This window comes from Aspergillus puulaauensis, chromosome 4, assembly GCF_016861865.1.
Source record: "Aspergillus puulaauensis MK2 DNA, chromosome 4, nearly complete sequence".
Taxonomy (NCBI): Eukaryota; Fungi; Ascomycota; class Eurotiomycetes; order Eurotiales; family Aspergillaceae; genus Aspergillus; species Aspergillus puulaauensis.
Genome location: NC_054860.1, coordinates 3,777,670 through 3,800,981, shown reverse-complemented (window position 1 = coordinate 3,800,981; position 23,312 = coordinate 3,777,670). Strand labels below are relative to the sequence as shown.

General features: G+C 51.2%; 11 protein-coding genes across 11 annotated transcripts; 6 read left to right on the top strand and 5 right to left on the bottom strand.

Annotated features, from left to right (window-relative positions):
• Window positions 1-78: 78 nt before the first annotated feature.
• APUU_41476S (uncharacterized protein) lies at window positions 79-890 on the bottom strand (the record flags this gene model as incomplete). The annotated part of the gene is made up of 3 exons (XM_041704663.1): window positions 79-301; window positions 357-785; window positions 835-890. The coding sequence occupies 3 exons, from the start codon at window positions 888-890 to the stop codon at window positions 79-81; spliced, it is 708 nt and encodes a 235-aa protein (XP_041557226.1).
• Window positions 891-1,042: 152 nt separating this feature from the next.
• APUU_41475S (uncharacterized protein) lies at window positions 1,043-2,955 on the bottom strand (the record flags this gene model as incomplete). The annotated part of the gene is made up of 5 exons (XM_041704661.1): window positions 1,043-2,028; window positions 2,076-2,178; window positions 2,225-2,556; window positions 2,605-2,865; window positions 2,922-2,955. The coding sequence occupies 5 exons, from the start codon at window positions 2,953-2,955 to the stop codon at window positions 1,043-1,045; spliced, it is 1,716 nt and encodes a 571-aa protein (XP_041557225.1).
• Window positions 2,956-4,944: 1,989 nt separating this feature from the next.
• Window positions 4,945-6,026, top strand: APUU_41474A (DUF3632 domain-containing protein; the record flags this gene model as incomplete). The annotated part of the gene is made up of 3 exons (XM_041704660.1): window positions 4,945-5,326; window positions 5,415-5,862; window positions 5,963-6,026. The coding sequence occupies 3 exons, from the start codon at window positions 4,945-4,947 to the stop codon at window positions 6,024-6,026; spliced, it is 894 nt and encodes a 297-aa protein (XP_041557224.1).
• A 532-nt stretch (window positions 6,027-6,558) lies between these two features.
• APUU_41473A (uncharacterized protein) lies at window positions 6,559-8,183 on the top strand (the record flags this gene model as incomplete). The annotated part of the gene is made up of 8 exons (XM_041704659.1): window positions 6,559-6,618; window positions 6,693-6,818; window positions 6,873-6,947; window positions 6,994-7,179; window positions 7,236-7,488; window positions 7,542-7,733; window positions 7,789-7,989; window positions 8,035-8,183. 8 exons carry the CDS (start codon window positions 6,559-6,561, stop codon window positions 8,181-8,183), a joined length of 1,242 nt encoding a protein of 413 aa, XP_041557223.1.
• A 392-nt stretch (window positions 8,184-8,575) lies between these two features.
• Window positions 8,576-10,338, top strand: APUU_41472A (uncharacterized protein; the record flags this gene model as incomplete). Its single annotated transcript, XM_041704658.1, has 4 exons — window positions 8,576-8,860; window positions 8,909-9,068; window positions 9,119-9,248; window positions 9,294-10,338. The coding sequence occupies 4 exons, from the start codon at window positions 8,576-8,578 to the stop codon at window positions 10,336-10,338; spliced, it is 1,620 nt and encodes a 539-aa protein (XP_041557222.1).
• A 634-nt stretch (window positions 10,339-10,972) lies between these two features.
• Window positions 10,973-12,576, bottom strand: APUU_41471S (CoA-acylating methylmalonate-semialdehyde dehydrogenase; the record flags this gene model as incomplete). The annotated part of the gene is made up of 2 exons (XM_041704657.1): window positions 10,973-11,380; window positions 11,431-12,576. 2 exons carry the CDS (start codon window positions 12,574-12,576, stop codon window positions 10,973-10,975), a joined length of 1,554 nt encoding a protein of 517 aa, XP_041557221.1.
• Window positions 12,577-13,074: 498 nt separating this feature from the next.
• Window positions 13,075-14,626, bottom strand: APUU_41470S (flavin monoamine oxidase family protein; the record flags this gene model as incomplete). The annotated part of the gene is made up of 3 exons (XM_041704656.1): window positions 13,075-13,314; window positions 13,367-14,149; window positions 14,198-14,626. 3 exons carry the CDS (start codon window positions 14,624-14,626, stop codon window positions 13,075-13,077), a joined length of 1,452 nt encoding a protein of 483 aa, XP_041557220.1.
• A 1,599-nt stretch (window positions 14,627-16,225) lies between these two features.
• Window positions 16,226-17,799, top strand: APUU_41469A (uncharacterized protein; the record flags this gene model as incomplete). The annotated part of the gene is made up of 5 exons (XM_041704655.1): window positions 16,226-16,386; window positions 16,440-16,453; window positions 16,503-16,575; window positions 16,624-17,314; window positions 17,365-17,799. The coding sequence occupies 5 exons, from the start codon at window positions 16,226-16,228 to the stop codon at window positions 17,797-17,799; spliced, it is 1,374 nt and encodes a 457-aa protein (XP_041557219.1).
• A 460-nt stretch (window positions 17,800-18,259) lies between these two features.
• On the bottom strand, window positions 18,260-19,120 carry APUU_41468S (ankyrin repeat domain-containing protein; the record flags this gene model as incomplete). Its single annotated transcript, XM_041704654.1, has 1 exon — window positions 18,260-19,120. The coding sequence occupies one exon, from the start codon at window positions 19,118-19,120 to the stop codon at window positions 18,260-18,262; it is 861 nt and encodes a 286-aa protein (XP_041557218.1).
• Window positions 19,121-19,640: 520 nt separating this feature from the next.
• Window positions 19,641-20,322, top strand: APUU_41467A (uncharacterized protein; the record flags this gene model as incomplete). The annotated part of the gene is made up of 2 exons (XM_041704653.1): window positions 19,641-19,903; window positions 19,977-20,322. 2 exons carry the CDS (start codon window positions 19,641-19,643, stop codon window positions 20,320-20,322), a joined length of 609 nt encoding a protein of 202 aa, XP_041557217.1.
• Window positions 20,323-20,590: 268 nt separating this feature from the next.
• APUU_41466A (uncharacterized protein) lies at window positions 20,591-20,920 on the top strand (the record flags this gene model as incomplete). The annotated part of the gene is made up of 1 exon (XM_041704652.1): window positions 20,591-20,920. The coding sequence occupies one exon, from the start codon at window positions 20,591-20,593 to the stop codon at window positions 20,918-20,920; it is 330 nt and encodes a 109-aa protein (XP_041557216.1).
• Window positions 20,921-23,312: the final 2,392 nt, after the last annotated feature.

The window sequence follows — 23,312 nt, the reverse complement described above, 5'->3', positions numbered from 1 at the left end:
AGTGCGAGTATTGCAACTGATGAATATTCCATTTATGACGGACGACTGACGACGAATTAACTAGGGCTGGCGGCCTGATCACCGAAAGAACCGCCTTCGCAGTCTCGGCTTGGGCTTTCTCAACTTCAGCTTGAATGCAAGTTCCGCTGTTGCGTATTTAACTTTCCCCCAAGCCTTTTTCCACCCTTTAACAGGCTCATCGAGCTTTGGGTCGGGCGTTGCAGCGCATACACATGGAAGTTTCACCGCGTTGATCGAATGTATACTAATGGTGAAGGACCCTTCCTGCTTTCCGTTCATGCTAGCCAGGCAGTCTGTTAGTGTACATGCGGTCCACGGAGACAAGAGCGCCGCACCTTGGAAAGGAGAGTTCGAATTTCCTGATATTGCCCAACTGCAGGGGTGCCACTGACTCCGCATTTGCGTACCTCGGCCTCAAGCTATCGAGCCGGATGACCTTGGGGACGGATGTTGTGAGCCCCTTGTTATTTTCATGTCGGAACTTGGCCTCCCAGAAAACTCCATTATGGTCGGTTAGTGCGATGGTGTATACCTTGCCGTCGGACTTTCCCAGCACGAGTTCTATCGCATCGTACTGAGTCAAGTCCCAATGGTTGTCAGCGCCGTTTGTAGCGATACTTGCAGAAGGTCGGTCGTTGATGCTTTTGCGGTCGAGCCAGCCGTGGAGTTCGGTCTGCTTGAGGTGGACATGGCGGCTGAGCGCGACATAGGCAATGCTGTTGTTGTTAGGGGCGATGTCTGATTGCCAGTTCCCCCGCCAAGGTCTGTTTGATTTAGTAAGTGGCCAAGTAAGCGAGGGAGAGAGCACGCTACTCGCTGCCGTCGAAGAGGACTCTGCGGTCCGCGGTGTGTTGGGTGCAGTCAGTCATGGCGGATGGAGTGGTTAAGAATGAGGAGATAAAGCAGATGCGTATTCAGTGGGTCAAATTGGTAGGGGTGGTCTAGCAATGTGGAGAGTGTTGTAAGATGCAGAGTTCTGGAGAGAAAGAAGTGAGAAAAGCGCGTGAGTTGTTTACTTTATCTACAGCTTCGCTCTTTCCTTCTCGTCGCGCACCACCAGCCGCTTCTCGCCCTCGCGCCTGTTCTTCTCGCGGTCTCTCAGCACGCGTCGCAGGATCTTTCCACTTGCGCTCTTGGGCACTTCCTCCAGGAACTCAACCTCGACTACCCATTTGTGCCGCACCTTTTTCGCCTTGACGTACTCAATGAGCTCGCGGCCCACCGCCACCACGCCCTCGCCCGTGTTCAACTGCCCTCGAGCTGCAGGCTTCAGCACGAGATAAGCCTTTGGCTTCTCGCCTGCATAGTCATCTGGCACAGAGGTCACTCCGACATCCTCGACTGCCGGGTGCCCGAGCAGGAGATCTTCAATTTCCGCCGGAGACACCGCGATGCCCTTGACCTTGATCATCTCTTTGATTCTATCGGTGATGACAATGAATCCCTCTCGATCCACATACCCGACGTCTCCGGTATGCAGCCAGCCCTCCTCGTCAAATGTCTCTTTTGTGGCTTTTTCGTTGTTTAGATACCCCATGACAATCTGCGGGCCGCGTGCCAGAATCTCGCCCTCTTCCTCGTAACCAACCTCCTTTCCGGTCTCGGTATGGATGACCTTCACTTCTGTGTTGGCGACAATCATCCCTCCGCGCTGCGCGTACTTGTATGACTGCTTCTCTGGCGGGTGTGCGGTGATACAGCTGCATGACTCTGTCATGCCGTACCCCTGCTTGAATCCCGTCCATGGGAAGCGGTCTTGCAGTTTCTGTAGGATTTCGCCCGATATGGGGGCTGCCCCGGAGGAGAAGCGCTTTACGTGCGAAAGGTCGTACTTGGATACAGTCGGGTCTTGCAGGAGACGGATGATAATTGGCGGCACGGAGAGAATCTCGCTAATTTGGTATTCGACGATGGTGCTGAGCATAGACTCCATAGTGAATGATGGGAGCATGTACACCGAGCTGTTGCGGATAACAGGGAGGTGCATCTGATGGACGAGCCCGGTGACTTTTCACTGTCAGTCGCTGGCAAGATGAGTAGTAGGTCAGACTTACTGTGGAAAAGTGGGAGAACGGCAAGTGACTTTTTGGTATCGTCGTGGGTGAGCTGGATGATTTGCATGCATTGTGCAATCACATTATGATGAGCGATCATCACCTTCCAAGTATCAGCCCTGCCTGGTGAACCGTCCTCGATAACTTACAGCCTTCGGAAGCCCGGTCGTACCCGAACTAAAACTTAGGAAGCCACAAACGTCCCTGTTTGTCTTGCCCTCTGGAAGCTTGTACGGAACGGCCTGACCGCCAGGGCCATATCGCTTGCCCTTCTGCACGAGTTGTTGTACGGAAACATACTCTCCTTTTGAACCCTCGAGAAGAAAGATACGCTCCGGGGGAATGCCCGCATTCTTCGCCGCGGGAATTGCAACATCCATTGACGAGGGAACAGTCATTAGGAACTTTGCGTTGCCGGTCTTGAGGGCATAGGTCATCTCCTCAACGTTATATGCCGGAGATGCTCCGGATATCACACCACCTATCAATGATTAACATTCGCGATACCAATTACCAAGGTTGACCATACCAGCGCGAACAGTCGCAAGCATTGCGACCGGATACCATATCGTATTCGGGCTGAACAGCGCCACCGTATCGCCGGGTTTCAACCCATAATTGACAACCAAAGAAGTCGAGACGTACGTCGTCAGATCCTTAAGGGCGTCGTACCGGATCTGTTCTTTTGTGATGGCATTTACAAAGGAGCCGAGTTCTTCGGGCCTGTTGGTCCGCAAGGGCGAATACTCCGAGTCGAAGAGCCAATCCCAGATGGGGATATTGGTCGGGACTGGCGGTGTGTTAGCTCACCGTTCGATCGTGGATGTAGGGGATTGGGGAAAGTACTGTCGATATGCGGTCTGTCGGAGGAGAAAACCATCTTTTCGAAGCAGTGTCTTAAACAGTGTCAATCTGGAGAAATCTGAGGACCAATTCCATATGTATTTAACCAAGGGTGCAGGAAATGCGGGGAGGTGGGGAAGCTGAATAGACCGAGGTTGCCGACCCCGCATCTACATCGGCTATAGTTAACAACCACGATTACATAGTACAGTAAAACCTGGCTATAGCGAATTAAATGATACCGACGAGTGGTCTTGCTATCGCCAGAATCTTGCTATATCCAGTAGGTGTAAATATATATATTTCTACTGGACCTACTATATTTAATCAGGATTATTTAGACCTATAAATATTCATACCTATTATACGGGTTTTATATAAGATTTATGCATATTTTTACCTGCTTATAACTAGATTTCTATGGCGAAATAGATAAACAATACGAATTATTGGTATAAAGAGATATTAACGAGATAGGTAGGGATTTTAATTTTGACATGGTAGTCTTCTCGCTAAAAAGAGGATCTCGCTATATTCGCGTTCGGCATAGTGGGGGTTTATTGTACTATACAACAACTTGATGAACCATGACAGCGTTTCCATGGCCAACAATATAGTGGTATAGACCTAAAGCCTGAGCGAAATACTATCGAAACAGCACACTGAAGAAAAGGTTTCGGTCCAACCCAGAAATGCGCCTGCGAACGCCAATATTGGGTATTGGATGAACGACTGCGGTATCCGATGGGCAGGCCTGAAGACTTTGGCTACGAGGAGGTCGTGTCAGGGTAGGCCAAAAAAAGCCAAAAGAAGGATGGAGAGATAGAGAGAGAGGTAGTGAAAGAAGAGACGAAGAAATCATTCTGGATGAACCAAGAAAAGAGAACCGCTAGACAGGCAGCAGACAGGAAAGCCAGACAGACAATAAAGAACCAAAACCGCTGAACTCCAACATACTGACATATAAATGGCAGCAAAGTTATCAGTTCTGGAATCCCAAGCCAAATACAGACTCTCGAACCGACTGGCACTGCCTTTGGAGACCGTCCTTGTTTGAAGTGGAAGTACTGGATCCACCAGGGCCTTGGGCGAATTCTGACAACTTTCCGCTCCTCCGCGCGGAGAAATTTCTCCCTATTACCAACAGGGTGCAGGACGAGCCCTTTGATGTCTTTGTTCTGCAGCGTGATGATGCGGAATGGGCCAACCTCGTCGTAATCAATTGCGCCGGGACGCTTCCTGGGCTTGCCCTTACCGGTTTGATTACTATACTCAAAGTGAGTAGCCACGTATGAGAAAAACACAATAGGTCTGCCTTCATGACTCACCGGGGCTCCGTTAAGGGGGCATATTGATTTTTCCTCCTCCAGGAAGCAATTTTCGGTGTCGTAGTGTGCATGGGGCCGACGGCCCCATTTCTTATGGTGGGTGGGAAAAGGCGCCCGATCGACCAAGTATTGTGCGACATACCCTGGAAATTCGGCCTTGCTACTGGGGCTCTCTTCAGTGCTTGTAGTCCGCCGAGGTAGGAGGTAAACCTTTTGGTAAGAGTTGGTTAGTATATCTCTCCTGAAGGTTGGAAGACGTGGGCTGTACCATATCTTCATAGGACTGAAAACAGCAATAGTAGATCAGCCAATCCATCATTAGATATATTGATTACTTAGTGTCTGATAGCTGTACGCAACCGGAGCGCCGATTTCGGGCATCCATATAGCCATATAAATAGCGAGACGGAGTTGGCATGATTCATTGTACCCTGACCAAGTCAAAGACTGCGTAAACAAGGGCTGCATTTATATAGAATCTACATGTATCAGGGCCAAAGCGCTTCAGTAGCACTAGAGAATGCCAGGTGGCCATGCCACGCGATTATCCCTTTGTGAGTTAGGGTTACTAACTCTTTTCATTGTTGCGCTTTTCAGTTAATATAAACTGCATGCCTCACTGCTAAACCGGAATTGACTTTTACAACATACCCATTCCTTTTTGCAGTTTTATTGTTTCTTTGTTTCCACTAGTGACTATGTCTGCACCTCTGAATTTACAGCTTGATAACCCCGACCTTGAGGTCATTGACAAATACGAGACCGTGAAGGCATTCCAAGTGCTTAAGCAGTACCTGGAGTCCGAAGAACTATCGGTAGACGAAGCAGCCTCACAGCTCTACCAGATGATGCCGGATTACAAGACCCAAATCGGGGCTGCAGAGGATGACCTAGGCGTTGTTATAATGGATATCGCAGAGCAAATCCCGTATTACCACACATTGCAGCTAAAACTCGTCGAGCTAATGAAACAGCTTGCAAGAAGCCATCGGTTCAACAAAATATGCGGCGATAAAAAAAAGTTGGCACGCTACACAGCCCTGGAAGCGCTTGACGCAGAGATGGGTGATCGATGCTTCCGTACGCCTCCCTCCCTCCCTCTCTTTTAAGTTATTGCTGCCTTTGAACATAAATAACATTGATTGCTAACTACGCTCTGACTTTATAGTAGACTGGGAAAACGACCTCGAGGCATCCCGGATAATAAATTCCTGCGCATTCTCCGCCCGCCTCGCCGGCGCCGGGACCATCTCGCGACCCATGACGCCGATAATAAGGTCTTTCAGGGCAGCGTTAGAGACCCATCTAAGCGTGATCCGAGGTCTCGATTCGCTCAGTGTGTTTGTCAGCGTCTCTTCTGTGTGGATGCTAGCCGGCGCTGGATACTACGCATATGTGAATATCGTGCTTAACCCGCCTCCCGTTGATGCACTTCTGCAGCAGGCTTACCAACCGCACGAGCTTTATGATGGCCCGATCTTTGGGATCCAGCGGTGGAACTTTTGGCAGCGCGCCCTGGCTGAGAGGGCTCAAGATGGCCGTTTGAGTGAGGAGGCGAGGGTGCTAGCGCGCAAGGCGGCGGACTATATGGAGGCTCTTGCGCGTGATATTCAGTGGTAAGGTCGGCTCTCTGCTTTGGTCATGGTAGGATATGTTGCTTTGTGGTATTGTGTGATTTATGTTTGCTATAGCTATATATTTGGATAACATAGTAAGTTGCTCCTCAGTATCTGCTTCGAGCGTCAAGGAGGTTGAAATCCGCGTAGTGTTCAACTTGTAACGTATACTGCCGTCCTACTCAGTTGACAGAAAAAAAAAAAAAACAAAAAAAAAAAAACAATCGAAGCATGTGCGTTGTCTGCTGAGCCTAGACCTGCATCACGCGGGAATATAAACACTGGACGATGAATAATATCCCACCAGACACGCAGTCGAGTTAGGAAGCCGTATCACAACAGATCCATTATCATATTGTCATATTAATTATAGTAAGAGCTTCAGAGCATACTTCAATCCAGATACAAGGCAAACGCGACATCAGGAGAGAACCCCATTATACGGACGACAGAAACAACAAACGATTCATATGCCTGTCCATAGTATATGCAGTGCACTTGAAACATACCCAAAAGTAACCGGACGGCCATTTAACAGGCAGCAGTGACATGGATGCTCCTAAAATGCCGTCCGGGACATTCCCGCCAACAGACTGTATACATGTATATCACCGAGAGCCGTCTCCCCCCGCATACGCCCATACCGAATTCCGCCGCAGAATTTAGTGTGAAGCTCTGTAGGTCGATAGAATGACCATGACCGAAGCTCGTCCGTTGGATATTGTTGTCATCGGCGCTGGTATATCTGGGTTGACGGCGGCTGCTCAATCTTGTTCTTGCTCATAGCGTATCGATTATGGTAGTGCTAATGTTGATGTCCGTGTGAACAGGTGCTGGAAAAGTCCAAATTCAACAGGGAAACCGGGGCGGCCATTAATGCGCCCCCGAACTGTACGGCGCTGCTGGAGTGGTTGGACATTGACCTGCGTGACTTTGGGGGGACTTTGCTTGAAGAAGTGCGCCGTTTGGATTGAATACTGTTAGCTAGATCTTTGGGTTGACTATCCCAGGTTAATCGACATGATCACCATGGAACGGTGAAGTTCCATACAGACTTTGATGCTGTTCGGAAGTTGTGGCAGGCTGTAGGCTTCTATTCTGGTATTGTCACATACAACTAACAGGACTTAGGAATACTACCTGGTCCATAGATGTGATTTGCACGGAGCCTTGAAGCACCAAGCACTAAAAAGGGCGGAAGTCCACACGGGGTGTGAAATCGTGGGCATAGATACCTCCACCAGCCGTCCATCAGTAACGTTGGACGACGGCCGTGTCTTCGAAGGAGACTTGCTAATCGGTGCAGATGGGCTTCATGTATGATCACTGCCTATTGATAATTCCTGCGAGTGGCATATTACTGACAAGACCAGTCGATCATTCGCAAGAAAATCGCACCGAATGCCCCCGATCCAACTCCTGCAGACAAGTCCTGTTTCCGCTGGCTGCTACCAGCAGGCGAACTCCGCGAGCTATCCACAACGACCGATATAGCCAGACGAGGCGCACTGATGGAATGGGCTGCAGCGGGCAAAGCGCGACTTGTAATGTATCCCTGTTCGAACAACGAAGTACTGAACCTCGTCGCGTTTATGCCGACGGCGCAAGTCGGCAAACTGGGAGAAGGTGAGTAGATAGTGCATATGTCCTATTATTAATCCAAGTACTGATAAGAAAAGGCTGGGAGGCGACGGGAAATAAGAAGATTCTTGTCAACGGATTCGCAGACTTCTGCCCTGCAGTGCGCGAGCTTGTTGGGCGTGCTGGCGATGATCTCAAGATGTGGCAGTTATACGATATGGAGGCGCTGCCGCACTATGTGGATGGAAGAGTAGCTTTGATTGGAGATGCAGCGCATCCATTCCAGCCGTGTGCGTTCATCCCTGTTGTGCGCCTGTTGAGAGCTTGAATTGATTAATTGTGTAGACCTGGGCCAGGGAGGCGCGATGGCGATTGAGGATGCCGTCTCGCTTGCGATTCTTTTGCCGATGGGAACGACAGTCAACGATATACCGCGCCGATTGGAGCTGTATGAGACGGCGAGACGGCCACGGGTTGAGTTGACGCTGTACTACACAGCGTTGAATGCGCGGAACGAGGACGAGCAGTCCACCGACACAGAAACCGGTAAGTACAGCGATGTTAGCGATAGAGTGCAAGCTGACAACACAGCGGCGGAAATGGCGAAGATTATGGGGACTATTGGCTCACATAACGAAGTGGCGCATTCCACGGCGGTTCTGCAGGAGGCGCAGTCGGCAGTCGGGGCTGCAGCGAGCGACTTTCCCGATTCGGGCAAGGGTGAAGCCATCGTAGGGTAGCCATTAATAATGCACTTCCATCACTCCGCTGCTGATTAATGGGGTTAAGGGTCCTAGAGTTCTAGTCTCCGTAATAACCGCGATATCTCCATACTGGGCTTGATTACAGGGGACTGGAGATGACCAACTAGGCAGCTTAGGGCAAGGCGCGAATCCTTCGCCGAATTGCGGCGAGAGGTCGGTGCGCCTAAGATGTCGTATTCCGATAGACTCAACCAGCTGTTTCCATCGGCCTAGTTATTCCCGCTCGCCGATGACAGCTGAAGATGCTGACGACGATGATTCATGCGAGTAAGTTTCCTAATCTGTAATCCAGTCTGTAATCCAGTCTGTATAAAAGCTACACTGCCCTCAGCCGGACTGCCCTTCACCAAACCAGCCATTGATTCACCATGTCGACTACAAGCAACATCGATAGCGAGAAGAATCCCAAGGAGGAGGATGTTGCTGCTGCTGAGCCGGAGTATCCACCTTTCGCCAAAGTGGTTGTTATCATTCTAGGGCTTTATCTGTCTGTCTTCCTCGTCGCCCTGGACCAAACCATCATCTCGGTTGCCATTCCAGAGATCACGAACCAGTTCAAGAGTATCGAGGATATAGCGTGGTATGGTAGTGCGTACTTTCTGACGTCGACGGCCTTACAACCATCCTATGGCCGTCTTTACAAGATTTTTAGTGTTCGGCCCCTGCTGCTGCTCTTGGGCGTGCTGTGCTGACATCCTCAGGCCAAATGGGCATTCCTCTTCGCCGTCTTCGTTTTTGAAGTGGGATCTTTGATCTGTGCTGTTGCGCCCTCAAGCACTGTACTCATTGTCGGACGTGCCGTTGCTGGCATTGGTGTTGCAGGCATCTTCTCAGGGGCGCTGGTCATCATTGCGCTGTGTGGTATGTTCCTCCTCTTACATGTTTCTCACAGCCTTCTCTAACTATTATAGTCCCATTGGCTAAACGCCCTCTCGTATTTGGCATGTTTGGCATGGTCTGGGGCATTGCTTCCATTGCTGGACCTTTGCTAGGCGGTGCATTCACAGACTCAGTGTCGTGGAGATGGTGCTTCTATATCAAGTACGTATGCCGACAGCATTGTATATCACCTACTTACCTCTCCAGTCTTCCCATCGGCGGCGTATCCATGGGGATAATCGTCTTCATCCTCCAACTGCCCGAGCAGAAAGACTCCAAAGGAACCCCCCTCCTCGACCGCATCAAGCAGCTCGACTTCATCGGCGCCTCCCTCGTCATCCCCTGCATCATCTGCCTCCTGCTAGCCCTACAATGGGGAGGAAACAAATACCCCTGGAGCAACTCGCGCATAATCGGCCTCTTCATCGGCTTCGGCCTCCTCGCCATCCTCACCGTCGTCTCGCAGCTCAAACTCGGCGACCGCGCAACCCTCCCTCCCCGCATCATGAAGCAGCGCTCCGTCATCGCCTCCACGGCCTACGCCCTCCTCTTCGGCGGCTCCTTCTTCGTCCTCGTCTACTACCTCCCCATCTTCTTCCAGAGCGTCCGCGGCTCCTCCGCTATGACCTCAGGGATCCAGCTCCTCCCGCTCATGCTCGCCACCGTCGTCTCCTCCGTGCTATCCGGTATCCTAGTCACAGTATTCGGCTACTACACCCCCTTCCTCATCGGCAGCACCGCCCTCGCCTCTATCGGCGCAGGCTTGATAACGCTCTATTCAATCGACATCCCGAACGGCAAGTGGATCGGATACCAGATCCTACTCGGCGCGGGCGTCGGCGCAGGGTTTCAGATCCCACTGACGGCCGTGCAAACGATCCTCAAGCCAGAGGATATCCCGCAGGGAACAGCGGCGGTAATGTTCTTCCAGACACTGGGCGGAGCACTATTCATTGCTGTCGCGCAGTCGCTTTTCCAGAATGGTCTTATTGACGGGGTGGGGAGGTTTGCGCCCTCGGTTGACCCGGCGAGGATTGTTGAGGCTGGCGCGACGGAGATGAGAAATGTGCTGGAGGATCTGGGGCAGCTGGATCAGGTCCGGAATGTGATTTTGGCGTTTTTGAATGGGTTGACAGATACATATAGATTGAGTCTGGCGCTGTTTTGTGTTGCGTTTGTGGTGAGTTGTTGCTTTGAGTGGAAGAGTGTGAAGAAGGCCGGTGGGAATGTGGAGGCGGTGCCTGCTTTGTAGGGCTATTTTGTTGCTGGTAATGAGGGTTAGAGTAGATCTATTTGGTGATATATTCTGATAGTATGATAGATGGGTAATAGTTAATATAATCTCCTACTCCAGTCTGTTCCATACAGGGCTTGAGGATAACCATCACAGGAAACTTCCAACAGTGTACGCTTGTCAAGCTTCGTATAGCCAGCCCCGGCGGAGGTTGCGGAGAACTCATACTGAGGTTCAGTGCAAGGTCACCAAGGGAGCAAAGTATGTTACTAGGCAGTGGGCGCGGAAAGTCAAAGAGGCTTTATGGAAGAACCGGCCTTCGATCACCCCGTTATATCCCGTAACTTGGACTTCCCTGTTAATTGCAAGCCTAAGCAAAAGTGTGAGTGGAATGGAATTCGGTGGAACTTGAGGTGCTTGTTCCAAGTACTATCTGGCATTCAATTTTATATGTAGGAATCATTGTGCTACATGACCGCATTCAGAATGGGTACTGGATAGACTACCCTTTGACACCATTCCAGCTGACGGAGCTTAATATCTCTTTCCGCTGTACGCAGTAAGTACACATTGCTGCTACGTCACTTGTTCCTTGTGCGTTCCTCTGATGTGTTATAGCATGCCATTCGGCCCATCCTTAGGCCCTTCATGTCTACACCATGTAAGTCGGCTTTTGCAACCCCGTAGCATCTTCCGACCTCCACAGCGATGTAACCGTCTTCCACTGCGTATAAAACCGCAGACCATCTTTACCGTAGAAGTTAAGCAGTCCAGTCCCACCCACACTGCGTTTATTCCCGGTGAACGAGAACATGGGAAGTGGAACTGGAATAGGCACGTTGATACCAACCTGACCGGCCTCGATCTTCTTCGTAAAGTGCGAAGCAGAAGAGCCGGACTGAGTGAAGATCACAGCTCCATTGCCCCAATCGTTGGCATTTATGATATCAATTGCAGTGTTTAGAGTGTCTTTTTCCATGCAAAGTAGTACAGGTCCGAAGATTTCCTCTTTGTAGCACTTCATATCTGGTCGCACGCCTGTGATGACCGTGGGACCGACCTGAGAGTGGTTAGTTTATTCATTGAACCAAGCTTAAAAAGTGGACTTACCCAGTTCCCCCTCGGGAACCCCTGCGCCTTGAAGTCGCGCCCATCCACCAAGACTGTAGCACCCTCTTGTTCAGCACTGGTGATCAGGTCAATGCAGCGGTCCCGACTCTGGGGAGTAATCAGGGGTCCGAGATCCGAATGGTCATCAAATCCACTACCCGCTTTATACTGCTTTGCTTTCTCGACAAGATCCGGGATCCAGTCGCGGGCAGAGCCAACAGTCATGAGCACACTAAGAGCCATACATCTCTGCCCTGCCGCACCAAACGCAGCGCCAGCAATCGCATTCAGCGCATGCTCTTTATTACTATCCGGTAAGATAGCAGCATGGTTTTTAGCGCCCAGATTCGCCTGCACGCGTTTCCCATTCGCCGTGCCGCGGTTATAGATATACTCTCCGGCCCGATTCGAGCCCACAAACGAGATTGCACGGATCTCAGGGGCATCGAGGATAAACTCAACTGCAGGCTTTGAGCCGTGAACAACATTCACCACGCCAGGAGGAAATCCGGCCTCTTTACATAATTCCGCGAGGAGCATTGCGGCCCCTGGCGCGCGCTCTGTCGGTTTCAGGATCATGCAGTTCCCTGTGACTACAGCGATGGGAAGACTCCAGAGCGGGATCATCGCGGGGAAATTGAATGGGCAGATGGCTGCCGTGACGCCGAGTGGGAGGCGGTAGGATCGGGTCTCCATGTCCTTTGCTACTTCTAGGACTTCCCCAGGGAGCTGGGTGGTGATACCGCAGGCGGTCTCGCAGACCTGCAAGCCGCGAAGGACATCGCCGCGTGCATCGGCCATTGTTTTCCCCTGTTCGGTTACGATTGAGATCGCCAGGGTGTCCATGTTCTCGCGGACTAGGTTGGTCAGCTTGAACATGATCTGCTGCCGTTTCATGATGCTTGTGCTGCTCCATTCTGGGAATGCCTGCTGGGCTGAGAGCACGGCAGCTTTCAGCTCTTCTGGGGTTGATTCAGGGACTCGACAAACAACGGTGTTTGTGGCTGGGTCGTGGACCTCGATCCATTTGGCTGTTTTGGAGGGCACGATTTCGTTGCCGATGAAGTTCTCGATATCGCGGACCACGGCGGGCGTCTCATGAGTGCCCTTGTAGTTGAAAGTGCGGAATATCGTATTGGAACCCATCGTAAGATCAAACAAACAGAACGAGGGAGATGCAGGAGGAGAAACTGGACAGACTGCGGGGTTGAGGTTGGAATACGGCAGGTCGCGTGACTGAAGAGACGCTGCATACAGCCAATCAGTATATTCTTACTTGAATGAATATTACTGTCATTCCAATGCTTCATGGGCTGCTGTGCTTTATTGGGCTCGTGGACCATCTTGTAGCCATCACATCTAGATACACCTTTGGCTGGAAACTGCGACTTAGCTTGATAGCTAGATCGAATGACGGAATATGTATTATTAAACCTTGACAGCAAGAGGTATAGTCTACATCCAGATACAGGTTCGTGCCCCAACGATTGGAGAACTCCTGCGAATTCCTTTGGCTGAGTAACCCTAAGTCACCATTCACTACTCAGCTGCACAGAGAGTACAGGCCGACGGGCTTATTGTCTTTCAATGTTGGCTCTGGATATATAATTATTGTCAAGGCTTTTATAGTGACAGTGACAGCCATCATATCTTGGACTCGATCTCTGGCGGACGAAGATCCAAAGAGACATCGTAAGCAGCCAGTGCGCCTCGTTCGATTGCACCATCAATAAACCCCCGCCAACCCACTGCCCAGTCCGAGTTTGCGAAAACGACGTTGCCAGCTCGCTGCTGAAGCGCCTTGAGGTGCTGGAAGCTGGAGTCCGGGGCGAACATACACCATGCACCTTCTGCAAAGGGATCCTTGCTCCAATTGTGCCATATCTGATTAAACTGTCAGTTTCTTGGTACAGGATTCTTGTAATGGAGAGCTCACCGTCTTCTTGACATCCATATCATGCAGATCTTTGCAATCAGCAACGAAGTCATGACCATCTAGCTCAGGAGAATTAAAATCTTTGTTCGATCCAAAGAAAACGAGATGAGTATTGCCCTCCGGAGTCAAGCCATCTCCAGATCCATGGCAGAGTCTTTTGACGGGCCAGGCTGCACCAGACCATGATCGGAGCGCAGGCCCAGCCACTTCAAGGTGGAACTTTGCACCCTGGTTGATATTGGCGACTGCCATCTTGTTTGGGCTGAGAGTCGGCTCGAATCTGACTTTGTGCAGGACGTTCAGCGGAACAGTGCAGATGACTCTTTTCGCAGACCAGTTGCCGTTGACCACAACGCGGTTCTCCTGGTCTTGAACTGACGTGATGGTTGTATTGAACGCGTAGGTGAGGTTGTTCGTCCTCATTGCCTCGTCAAAGAAGCACCTGGCGAAGCTGGACTGTCCGGCTGCAATTTTGAATTGATCCCCGGTCTCATATACTCCGTCCATTGTGTATCCCCCTAAAGCCCACCACCGGAGAACGTCAAAGAAGCCAGCTTTGTCCATGCCGGCTCCACAAATCGAAGACAGGCTTGATTTCAGCAAGGAGACCTCCTCAGCCGTCAGGTCTGCTTTTATCTGCTCGAGCCGCTGCGCAACTGACATGGTCTCCCACTCTTTGGCGTCCGGGGAATAGTGTGGATCGTGTGGATAGGGCATGACTCGCCGACCCAACTTTCCATCGACATCGCAGAGCATCCGGAACGCTTTTTCAGTCAGGTTGTGCTAGTCTCGTATTAGCCAGATCAACGTCGATAGTATATGTATGCATACCGCCGTTTCAGGGTCCATTCTCGTAGTCTTGCCCTGGAAGACGGTAGAATGGTAATTGTGCCCTGCGCTGTTTTCAATGTGGCTGGTAGAGAGCGACGTCATGCGGTAACGAGACATCTCGCGGTATACATGGGGCTGATTCCAGTGAACCCAGGTACCCCCCATCTCATACAAGTGTCCGCCAACATCCACGGTGTAGGTTCGCCCGCCGATTCTGTCTCGCGCTTCGAGAAGGAGCACCTTGAATCCGGATGTACAAAGGTCTCTGCACGCTGTCAGGCCTGCGTAACCAGCGCCCACGACTATCACGTCGAAAGTGGATTGTCTGGCGGTGACATTTTGTGGGGGTGTGATGACACCAGCACATTTGAGACCGCGACGGAGAATACCATTGCTGTTCTCGAGGTAGAAGCCGTCCTGGGTAGCCATGTCAGTATAAAATAATAATGAACTCTGCAAATCGCAACTACAGCTGATAGGAATTGTCAACTTGCGGGGGTATATATATATATTGCAATACCCCGCATGATGGCTCTCATATAACATTCCTCTTCTGGTTTAGCTCCATTCAAATCTCCAACTTTATCTTTAGTCATCTATGTATAGAATTTCCTAGTTGATACCTGTCAACTATGATAGTGTAGGCTTATTGTTCCTGTTTTGTGCTTATTACTCGTCTTGTCCCTGATATTATTCTTCCTCATCTTCCAATTTCTGGCCGGGTCCTACTGGCCGCTACCGCAAGGGAATTAGATGGCTCCTTCGCGCACACACACAGTCCTCGCCCTAAACTATTAGAGTTCTCTGGCGTCTGACAGACCGCTGGGAATGTACATTTATAGCCCCAATGTTTGCGTGGGATTTGTTGATGGCTCAGTTGCTTAGGACATAGGCTTGGTGATTCACCCGGTCGGCAGATTCACCTTCTCAAAGGCATATAACAGGGACAGCAGTACTATGGATATGCCGGCTGAGGGAGGTGGCCACCAGTGGAGAGCTGACGTTGTCACGACGAGGTATGACTTGGAAAATCCTGGGGATAAATGCAGGAAGGGAAATAGCAGGGCGTAATCATCTGTGCTTGTGATTGCCTGCTGGTGAGACAAGTCACCCTTCCTAGGAAATCGCTCAATCTAAGTTGATCCTGCGGTTGAACTTCGGGTGTGGCCGCTGCTCCTGACGCGGGAAATTGCCTCGTCTAATGCGGCTTATTCCACGAGTATTCGGCGGCTGGAATCGGCGTTGTCGGGTAATAATATTGAGATATGTGAGCTGTACCTATATCCTTGCAATAGTGGGTAAACCTGGTTAATTACATGGCTGCAATACATCACAGGTACCCCGTAGATAGACATGGAATGGCTGTTTAGGAGACATTATATCATAATATCATTCAGCAATCCACTCGCAGGATAGTAGACGAATACCCCAGAAAGCCCCGGACCGCTCGGGATATGGTATACGAAAATGAGCTGTACCGGCACGGCTGGATGAGGGGCCCCGGGGGGTGTCAGCCGGGCCGGTACAGGTTGCGCCGGGCCGGGAACGGCGGCCTGGGGTTCGCTGTTCGCGTGCAGAACAGCCCGCTAAGCCTTTTTAGGCACAGAATGTGGGGTTCTGCGTCAATTTTCGAGCGCCCGATCTTATGTAAGCGGGCGCTCTGCATCTGCAAAAGCTTGGTGTATAGAGTGTTTTTGACACAGGGAAGGCGGGTTTTGAAGCGCGTTTTTTACACCGTTTCTGCACGAAGTAGGGCACACTGGAGAAGTAGAGATAAGAAAGGGCCTTTTACTGGACTGGGAGAGCCGGTGTGAGTAGCTTATCTGGCGCTATCACAAGGTAGTGAAGGGTTTAGGTAATTTTCTCCATTTTTCTCCATCGCCACGCGCCGAGCAGAAAAAAAAATATGGGTCAACGAGGCCTCGTTCTCCGGTCAGCCTCCACGTCGCGCGGCCTCCAGCACCTTTTTCTCTTGTCTATCCCAGCTTCGAGGCCTGTCAGATTCAACTCTCTCGACAGTTAACCACCATGAGCGTCCCCGAAGCACCCCAGCCTGTCCCGCGGGACATCGAGATCTACAATGACACGACAGACACCGAGAAGCAGTTCCAGAAAGGTTCTGTTCCTGAAGATGATCCGTTTGGGAATGAAGAGACCGGAGAGGTCAAGTATCGAGTTATGAAGTGGTGGTAAGTCTGGACTGTGATCATGTTCAAGTTGGACCGTCTAACAATGTCTATAGGCAAGCTGGAATGCGTATGAACCCTGTCTGCTCTACGGTAGAGGGCTATCTAACAGTCTGCAGTTATGGTCGCTGAAAACATCTCGCTTGGTATTCTGTCTCTTCCATCCGCTGTTGCAGTCCTTGGAATTGTCCCGTAAGGCCTTGATATACCCATCTGCCAGGGCTATGGCTGATATCCCAGATCGTTCCTTATTCTCCTCGGTCTTTCCGGTATCTCATGGTACACGGGCTATATCATGGGCCAGTTCAAGCTGCGCTTCCCCCAGGTGCACAGTATGGGTGATGCCGGCCAGCTTCTTATGGGTCCGTTCGGCCGCGAGCTGTTCTACTTCGGCCAGATCCTGTTCATCATCTTCCTGATGGCCAGTCACATCCTCACCTTCTCCGTGCTTTTCAACACCATCACCAACCACGGAACCTGCACGATCGTCTTCGGAGTAGTCGGCCTGGTGGTGTGCTGCATTTGCGCCCTTCCGCGTAAATCCGGAAAGGTGTTCTACATGTCCGTCGCTTCTGCTATCAGTATCCTCGTCGCTACTATCGTCACCATGATCGCCATTGGAGTCGAGGCCCCAGACGATGTCCAAAACGACATCACCACCTCCCCCTCCTTTGCCGACGCCTTCTTGGCCGTTACCAACATCGTCTTTGCCTACATCGCCCACGTGTCCTTCTTCGGAATCATGTCTGAAATGGAGGATGTGCGCGAATTCCCAAAGGCCCTGGCTATGCTCCAGGTTGTCGATACCATCATGTACATCGTTACAGCTATGGTGATCTACTGCTATGCAGGCCCTGACGTGGCCTCTCCGGCTCTGTCATCGGCTGGTCCGCTGATGAAGAAGGTCGCCTACGGCCTCGCCATTCCAACCGTAAGCCATCCATGCTTCTATTCATTTACCCAGCTGCTAACATTCCATAGGTCGTCGTCGCCGGTGTAGTCTTCGGCCACGTTGCCTGCAAATACATCTACGTCCGGATCTTCCGCGGCGAGCGCTCGCACCACATGCACCAAAACAGCGTGCTCGCCCTGGGCACCTGGGTGGCCATCGCTCTAACGACCTGGACAATCGCGTGGATCATTGCCGAGTCGATCCCCGTATTCAACGACCTCCTCAGTCTGATCAGCGCCCTGTTCGGCAGCTGGTTCAGCTACGGACTGCCCGCGATCTTCTGGATCGTCATGAACAAGGGCCAGTGGTTTGCCAACTGGAAGAAGACCGCCCTGTTCGTCACTAACCTGGTTATCCTGGGCATTGCCTGTGCTATTTGTGGGCTGGGCTTGTATGTCTCGGGCAAGTCGATCAATGAGAGCTCGTCTTCTTCTACTTGGACTTGTGCCAACAATGCCACTTAGAGGGAAGATGCTTGCTAGGATGTGGGTACCGGATGCTCACTTCTGAAGAGAGAGACTTGTTGCTATGGCTGAGATGATTGTCTTGTCTTGTTTTGTATGGTTGTATTGTTATATTTATATGTTGGGATATCGGGGTTTTCTTTTCCGTAGATAGCTTGGAATGACCGGGCGAGCTGGTCATTGTATATAGATTATTGGACCTTTACATAGAAGCCTCGCATGTTGCATATTAGCGTATGTGATTATATTTCGTATTTATTCAATATTTATAAGTCTTGTGTTCTTTGTAAATGTAGAATTCTACAAGGTAGGATAGGCCTCTGCCAGACCTGTCCATAAAGTACGTGGCTAGGAACTAAACAAGCCCCATCTGTTTTCGTCCAATCCATGGAAGTGCGTTGTCTGGTTAATATTACTAATTATATATTCAAGAAGAGTTAACTACTCGAAACTTTGCCGATCAACCCCGCCTCATAATTCCATATACAACAGAATATATAATGGAGGAAACGAACTGAACAAAACGAGGACTATCCAATTTCCGCAATCCCCAAACAACATCTCCCTGCCTCGACTGACCAGCAAGGTCCGCTGGCGTATAACCATCGCGATCCCGGACTCCAGGATCAGCACCAGCCTCGAGCAGCCGCTGCACAATCTCTCCACGTCCCTGCCAGGCTGCCAAATGCAAAGCCGTCCTCCCCAAATCATCCTGCTCCGAGAGGACAGCTTCAGCACGAGATAACAACAGGTCAACGACACGATCGTGTCCAGAATCCACAGCCCAGTGCAACGCAGTATAACCCCCCGAACTGCACGCGAACAGATCAGCCCCTCTATCAATCAACAACTGGATAGTCGGCAGGTTTCCCGCCTTGACTGCCAAATGCAGTGCAGTCGTACCCCCAATAGTTGGCGTGTTGGGATCTGGCCCACTACTACTAGTGGCTGCATTCAGTAAAAGCCTGGCAGAGCTCTCATAGCCATGCTGGCAGGCGCTGTGGAGGGCAGTATAGCCGTGCTGATTTGTTACATTCAGGTCGAATTTCTTTTCAAACAGGGAGATGAGGAAATTGTCTAGCCCGTGCGCGGCGCAGATGTGTAAGAGAGTGTTTCCGTGTGTGTCTCGGATTGGAAGCCAGTATTTTGGTTTATATTGGTGGTCGAGGCCTGGGATGGCGATTGCGAGGTTTATGAGGTCCCATGGGTTGAGGAGGCGGGCTATGAGGAGGAGGATTTCGGTGGGGAGGACTGTTTGGTTATTGTGCAGCATGGAGAGATAGTATTGCAATGACGGTGTATTATGGACTGTTAGATACATTGTTCATATACTTTATAGATGTTCTCCAAATTGGAGAAGGCCCTTACTTCTTTTGCGTTAGTGCGACTACGCCCAATTCGCCACCTTAATAGTAACCCAATATTAAACTACTTTTCTCGTCATCTTTCATTTGACTTCATATTTGCTTGTGTCTGACGGCGTGGAGTGTGGGTAAATATAATACACCACGCTCTCATCACCCCAGATCCATGTCTCGATCCGTCTCGTCTCTTTTAGCCCCAGACAGTAGAACATGCCAAGCTACTAAACAGCTGCTAAACATTTAAGCCAACTTAGTCAACCAAGCGATGTGACCCAGCAATTTCAGCCCCTTCTCTACCCAATAGGATGTCTTAATAACCTGCTGCAGTCATCGCCCCCCGCGCTCTTCCAGGCCTAGTGGAGTTATGGCTCCCCCCTGAACAAATCGAGTTTTCTTTCAAATTGCACATCTTCCCCTTCTCGTCGGCCCTGTTGATCCTCAGCCCTATCCCCATCTCATCTCAACCTCCATCTCGACATGAAGATCACGTCCGCCCTCCTCCCAGCCCTATCCGGCCTGGCCGTCGCCGAGAGCACAGTCTCACTGCTCCTCTTCGCCGTCGACTACGACCAGGACCACGACGCCTCCATCGTGTCCAGTGACGCGACCGCAACAACCTACAGCCTCACCTGCCCGACGGGCGTCAAGGGCTCCGACTGCGACGTCCTCAACGGTATCACGGCCGTCGCTGACTCTGAGGACGGCTCGTATACCTGGTGGGGGAGTGCCAGGGATGGATAGTACGCCTTCTGTCCCTGCTACAATGTCAATGTTAATGCCAGTTGCAACTCCACATGCTAATGAGATCAACAGCAGCGCAACATGGGCGTGCGGACCCTCCGGCACCGAGGAGGGCGTGTGCAGGAAGACCTCGCAGGGTACTGATGTCGGGCTTACTGTCTACTTCACGAACTACCTCTCTGCTACGGTGACGGGGAGTGCGACGCCTACTGCGTCTAGTGGTCAAAGCACCTCCACCTCTACTTCTGCCTCCGCCGATGCGTCCGAGGGGGCTTCTGGGAGTGAGAGTGAGGCTACACCGACACCTACCAGTGGAAGTGAGGAAGAGACTCCGACTGGGGGCGTTCCGAGGGTTACGGGGGCGGCGGGCTTGATTCTTGGAGGTGCGGCTGTAGCGGTGATGGGGGCTGTTCTGTGAGAAATCGGAAACCACTACATGCGTGTCGACGTGGAGTGTATAATATTTATAAGATAATCGTCATCGACACTACACTGAGGGGTAAACTGCATGCGTGTCGATACCCTGTAGACCACATCCAATCATCATTACCAGGCTGTTGGATGCCATGTCATCGTCGGCGCTTGTTCTGACCTCAGCCTTGCGCACACTCGAGACATCATTACCGTTAATCAGTTCAACATAGTTGAAGAATAATTTTATAACTGTCTATATAACCAACCGCAATATGACACACATTACAGTCATCCCTCCCTCGTCTCCACCTGCGCATTCCAACGCAGCGTGGAATCTCGCACCACATCTCGAATCCGAAATCACCTCTCTTGCGGCTATATGCGAGGTCAAGCAACCACAAAGGCAGCCACTCGACACTCTGGGAGAAGATGAAGGTGATGAAGAGTCGGACGACAACGAAGAGAGCAAAGATGTCGGCCCCTCAACGAACCGCACCGCGTCCCTTGCCCCCAGTAACAACGAGGACGGCATGAAAAGACGATTCCTGGACACCCTGGCCGAGATACTATGCTACAAGAAGCGTGCAATGTATGTTACATGAACCGGTCTCCAGGAATGGAATTCCCGGGCCATTATCACCGTGGCCCGAAACGCAAAGTGGGAAAAGCGGGATACTGACCTCTTGACCGGCCTGGCTACACTCATGGAAGGAATCGCTGCTGGAGGTAGGTAGTTACACTATGTGTACTGCATGGAAACCGGTTCCTTGGTTCAAAAACTAACCTAATCGGCCAGAGCCGCTGCAGGGAGCACAAGCGTCTTCGCTCCTGCGCCGTCTATCAGTTTACTACGCCCCAAGGCTTCGGTACCACGTAAAGCAGCTCCTGCATCTCGTACAGGAAAAAGACAAAGTGAAAGCGTTCATACCATTCTGTGAGGAGTTCCTGTCTCGGACAATCACACCAGTGGAACTCGTCCTGAGAATCGAGCACATACATCATGACACATACCTCTACTCGGCCATGAAGGAGACATACCTCCCGAACGTCCTCAAGCGCCTGGTCCGGGAACTATATTTCATCCGCAGGCCATTTATAGCACACAAGATCTTTTGCGCAGCTGCTAGCCGCCTGGAAAGTTTCCAAGCGGTCACTTTTGAGCTGCTGGAAGGGTTTGGGGAGAAGGCAGTCCCCCCTGATCACTCGACCTGTGCAAGGTTTCCTGTCGCCCGCAGCTCTCGAGGACAACTGGAGTCAGCACTGCAAAAGTCCAAGTGGGTTCATGCTGAGATGAGGATGGTTTTCTACATTCTGGGCTGCGACAACATGTCTCGGCAATTCCCATACCTGGGCATCAGTAAAAAGACCTGCTTCTCGTGCGGCCACATTCTTCAGTCTCTGGACATATTCTCCACCCGTGCGAACCATGGAAAGGTCTACTCTAGGTGGACCCTTCCTTCAACAGCGGCCGTCTTGCAAGATAGTTTGGATAGCCTGCACAGAGCTACCCGGGGCCTGGCTGATGCGCTCTGCAGGGAGGCGGCCATCGATCGAGGCATCCACATGAATGCTGTCAAGGAATCCACCATTACAACACCAGTCGCTCCAGCGCGCATCGCGTGGTCGCCTTTTAATACTGTTCCGCCGGATAGCCGGTTTGCAGCGCGGGAGGCAGACTTCTTGAGAGCAATAATGGGATCAGGGCATATGAGCAATACCAATAACTCACACCACAGTAGCACTGAAGACGAAAGTCCATCTTATACTGAACCTGAATTAACCCAGGCAGATATACCCAAGCCCGCGGCACCACAATGTGCGCACTGCCACGAAAGCTCAAGGTCCTTGACTCCGTGCTCCAAATGCAATTCTATCTTCTACTGCGACTCAGACTGCCGCGAGGCGCATTGGCCGAAACACAAATTCACCTGCCGTCTCGGACGACCGATAGACGAGGCCGACATGCTGGTCTTAGCTTGTCAAGAGGGCCAGTTCCACATAGACGACGATGTTGCCCTGGCTTTTGGTTTCAGATCGTTCTTCTCAGCACGCGATCGGCATATCCTATCCCATATCTACACCAAGCTGATCAGGAAGTACGGCGTGAAAGACGACGAGCTCAGGCGCGCATGGCAAACGAACAGTCTCCGCGAATTCCTCCTCCATCGGTGCGCGCAGTTACCTCGCCACGACATCGCTGCAGAGCTAGCCTGGATAAAGAGTCACGAAAACCTCGCCGCCAACGCAATCCTGGGTTTCGATAAGGTCATGGAATCTATGAAGCTTCAGCTCCTCGATCCATCTGATTGGAATACCGCTTTTCCCGACCTTGCTCCCCGAGCGAAGCTCGACGCATTCGTCTTCTTCTGCCAGATCCTCAATGGTCACATTCCCGATGCTGATGAGGATAACTGGATCTCGCTAGGATTCTGTACTACAACCGATGAAGCAGCATTGCAGACCCTATCTAGACTGTACGCAAAGTTAATTGGCAAATGCAAGTTCCAAGAGTTCTGGAAGGCCATGGAGGGCTCGAAGATGGTCCAGCTATTCGAAAAGTACAGGCTTGGCCGTGAGATTTCACGACTACGCAATTTCAAAACACTGATGCGCGATATTGGAAGGTGGCACGAGAGCGTGTGGGAGCTGAAACGCTTCACGCGGATTCCAGACACAGACCCAATGTGATATGTCGTCGTGGATTATGGGTTCGGGCACTGTGCGACGGGCCAGCAACAGGAACGTCTTCGGCAGGTTTATAGGTCGTATTTCTCGAGAGGTGAGGATGAGATGGATCTACACCGTGCTTGTATTGAAGGCCGTCTATACTCTTTCCTAGAGTCTGTCTTGGGACCACTGGATATTCAGCCAGGGTTGCTGTCGAACCAATATCCATTAGAGTGCGGCGATCGCATGGGTATGGTGGTTAAGGTAGCCATCGTCTGCCCAGAATCTGCAGCTGGACAGGTTGAAGAATTGCAACGACGAGAAGGA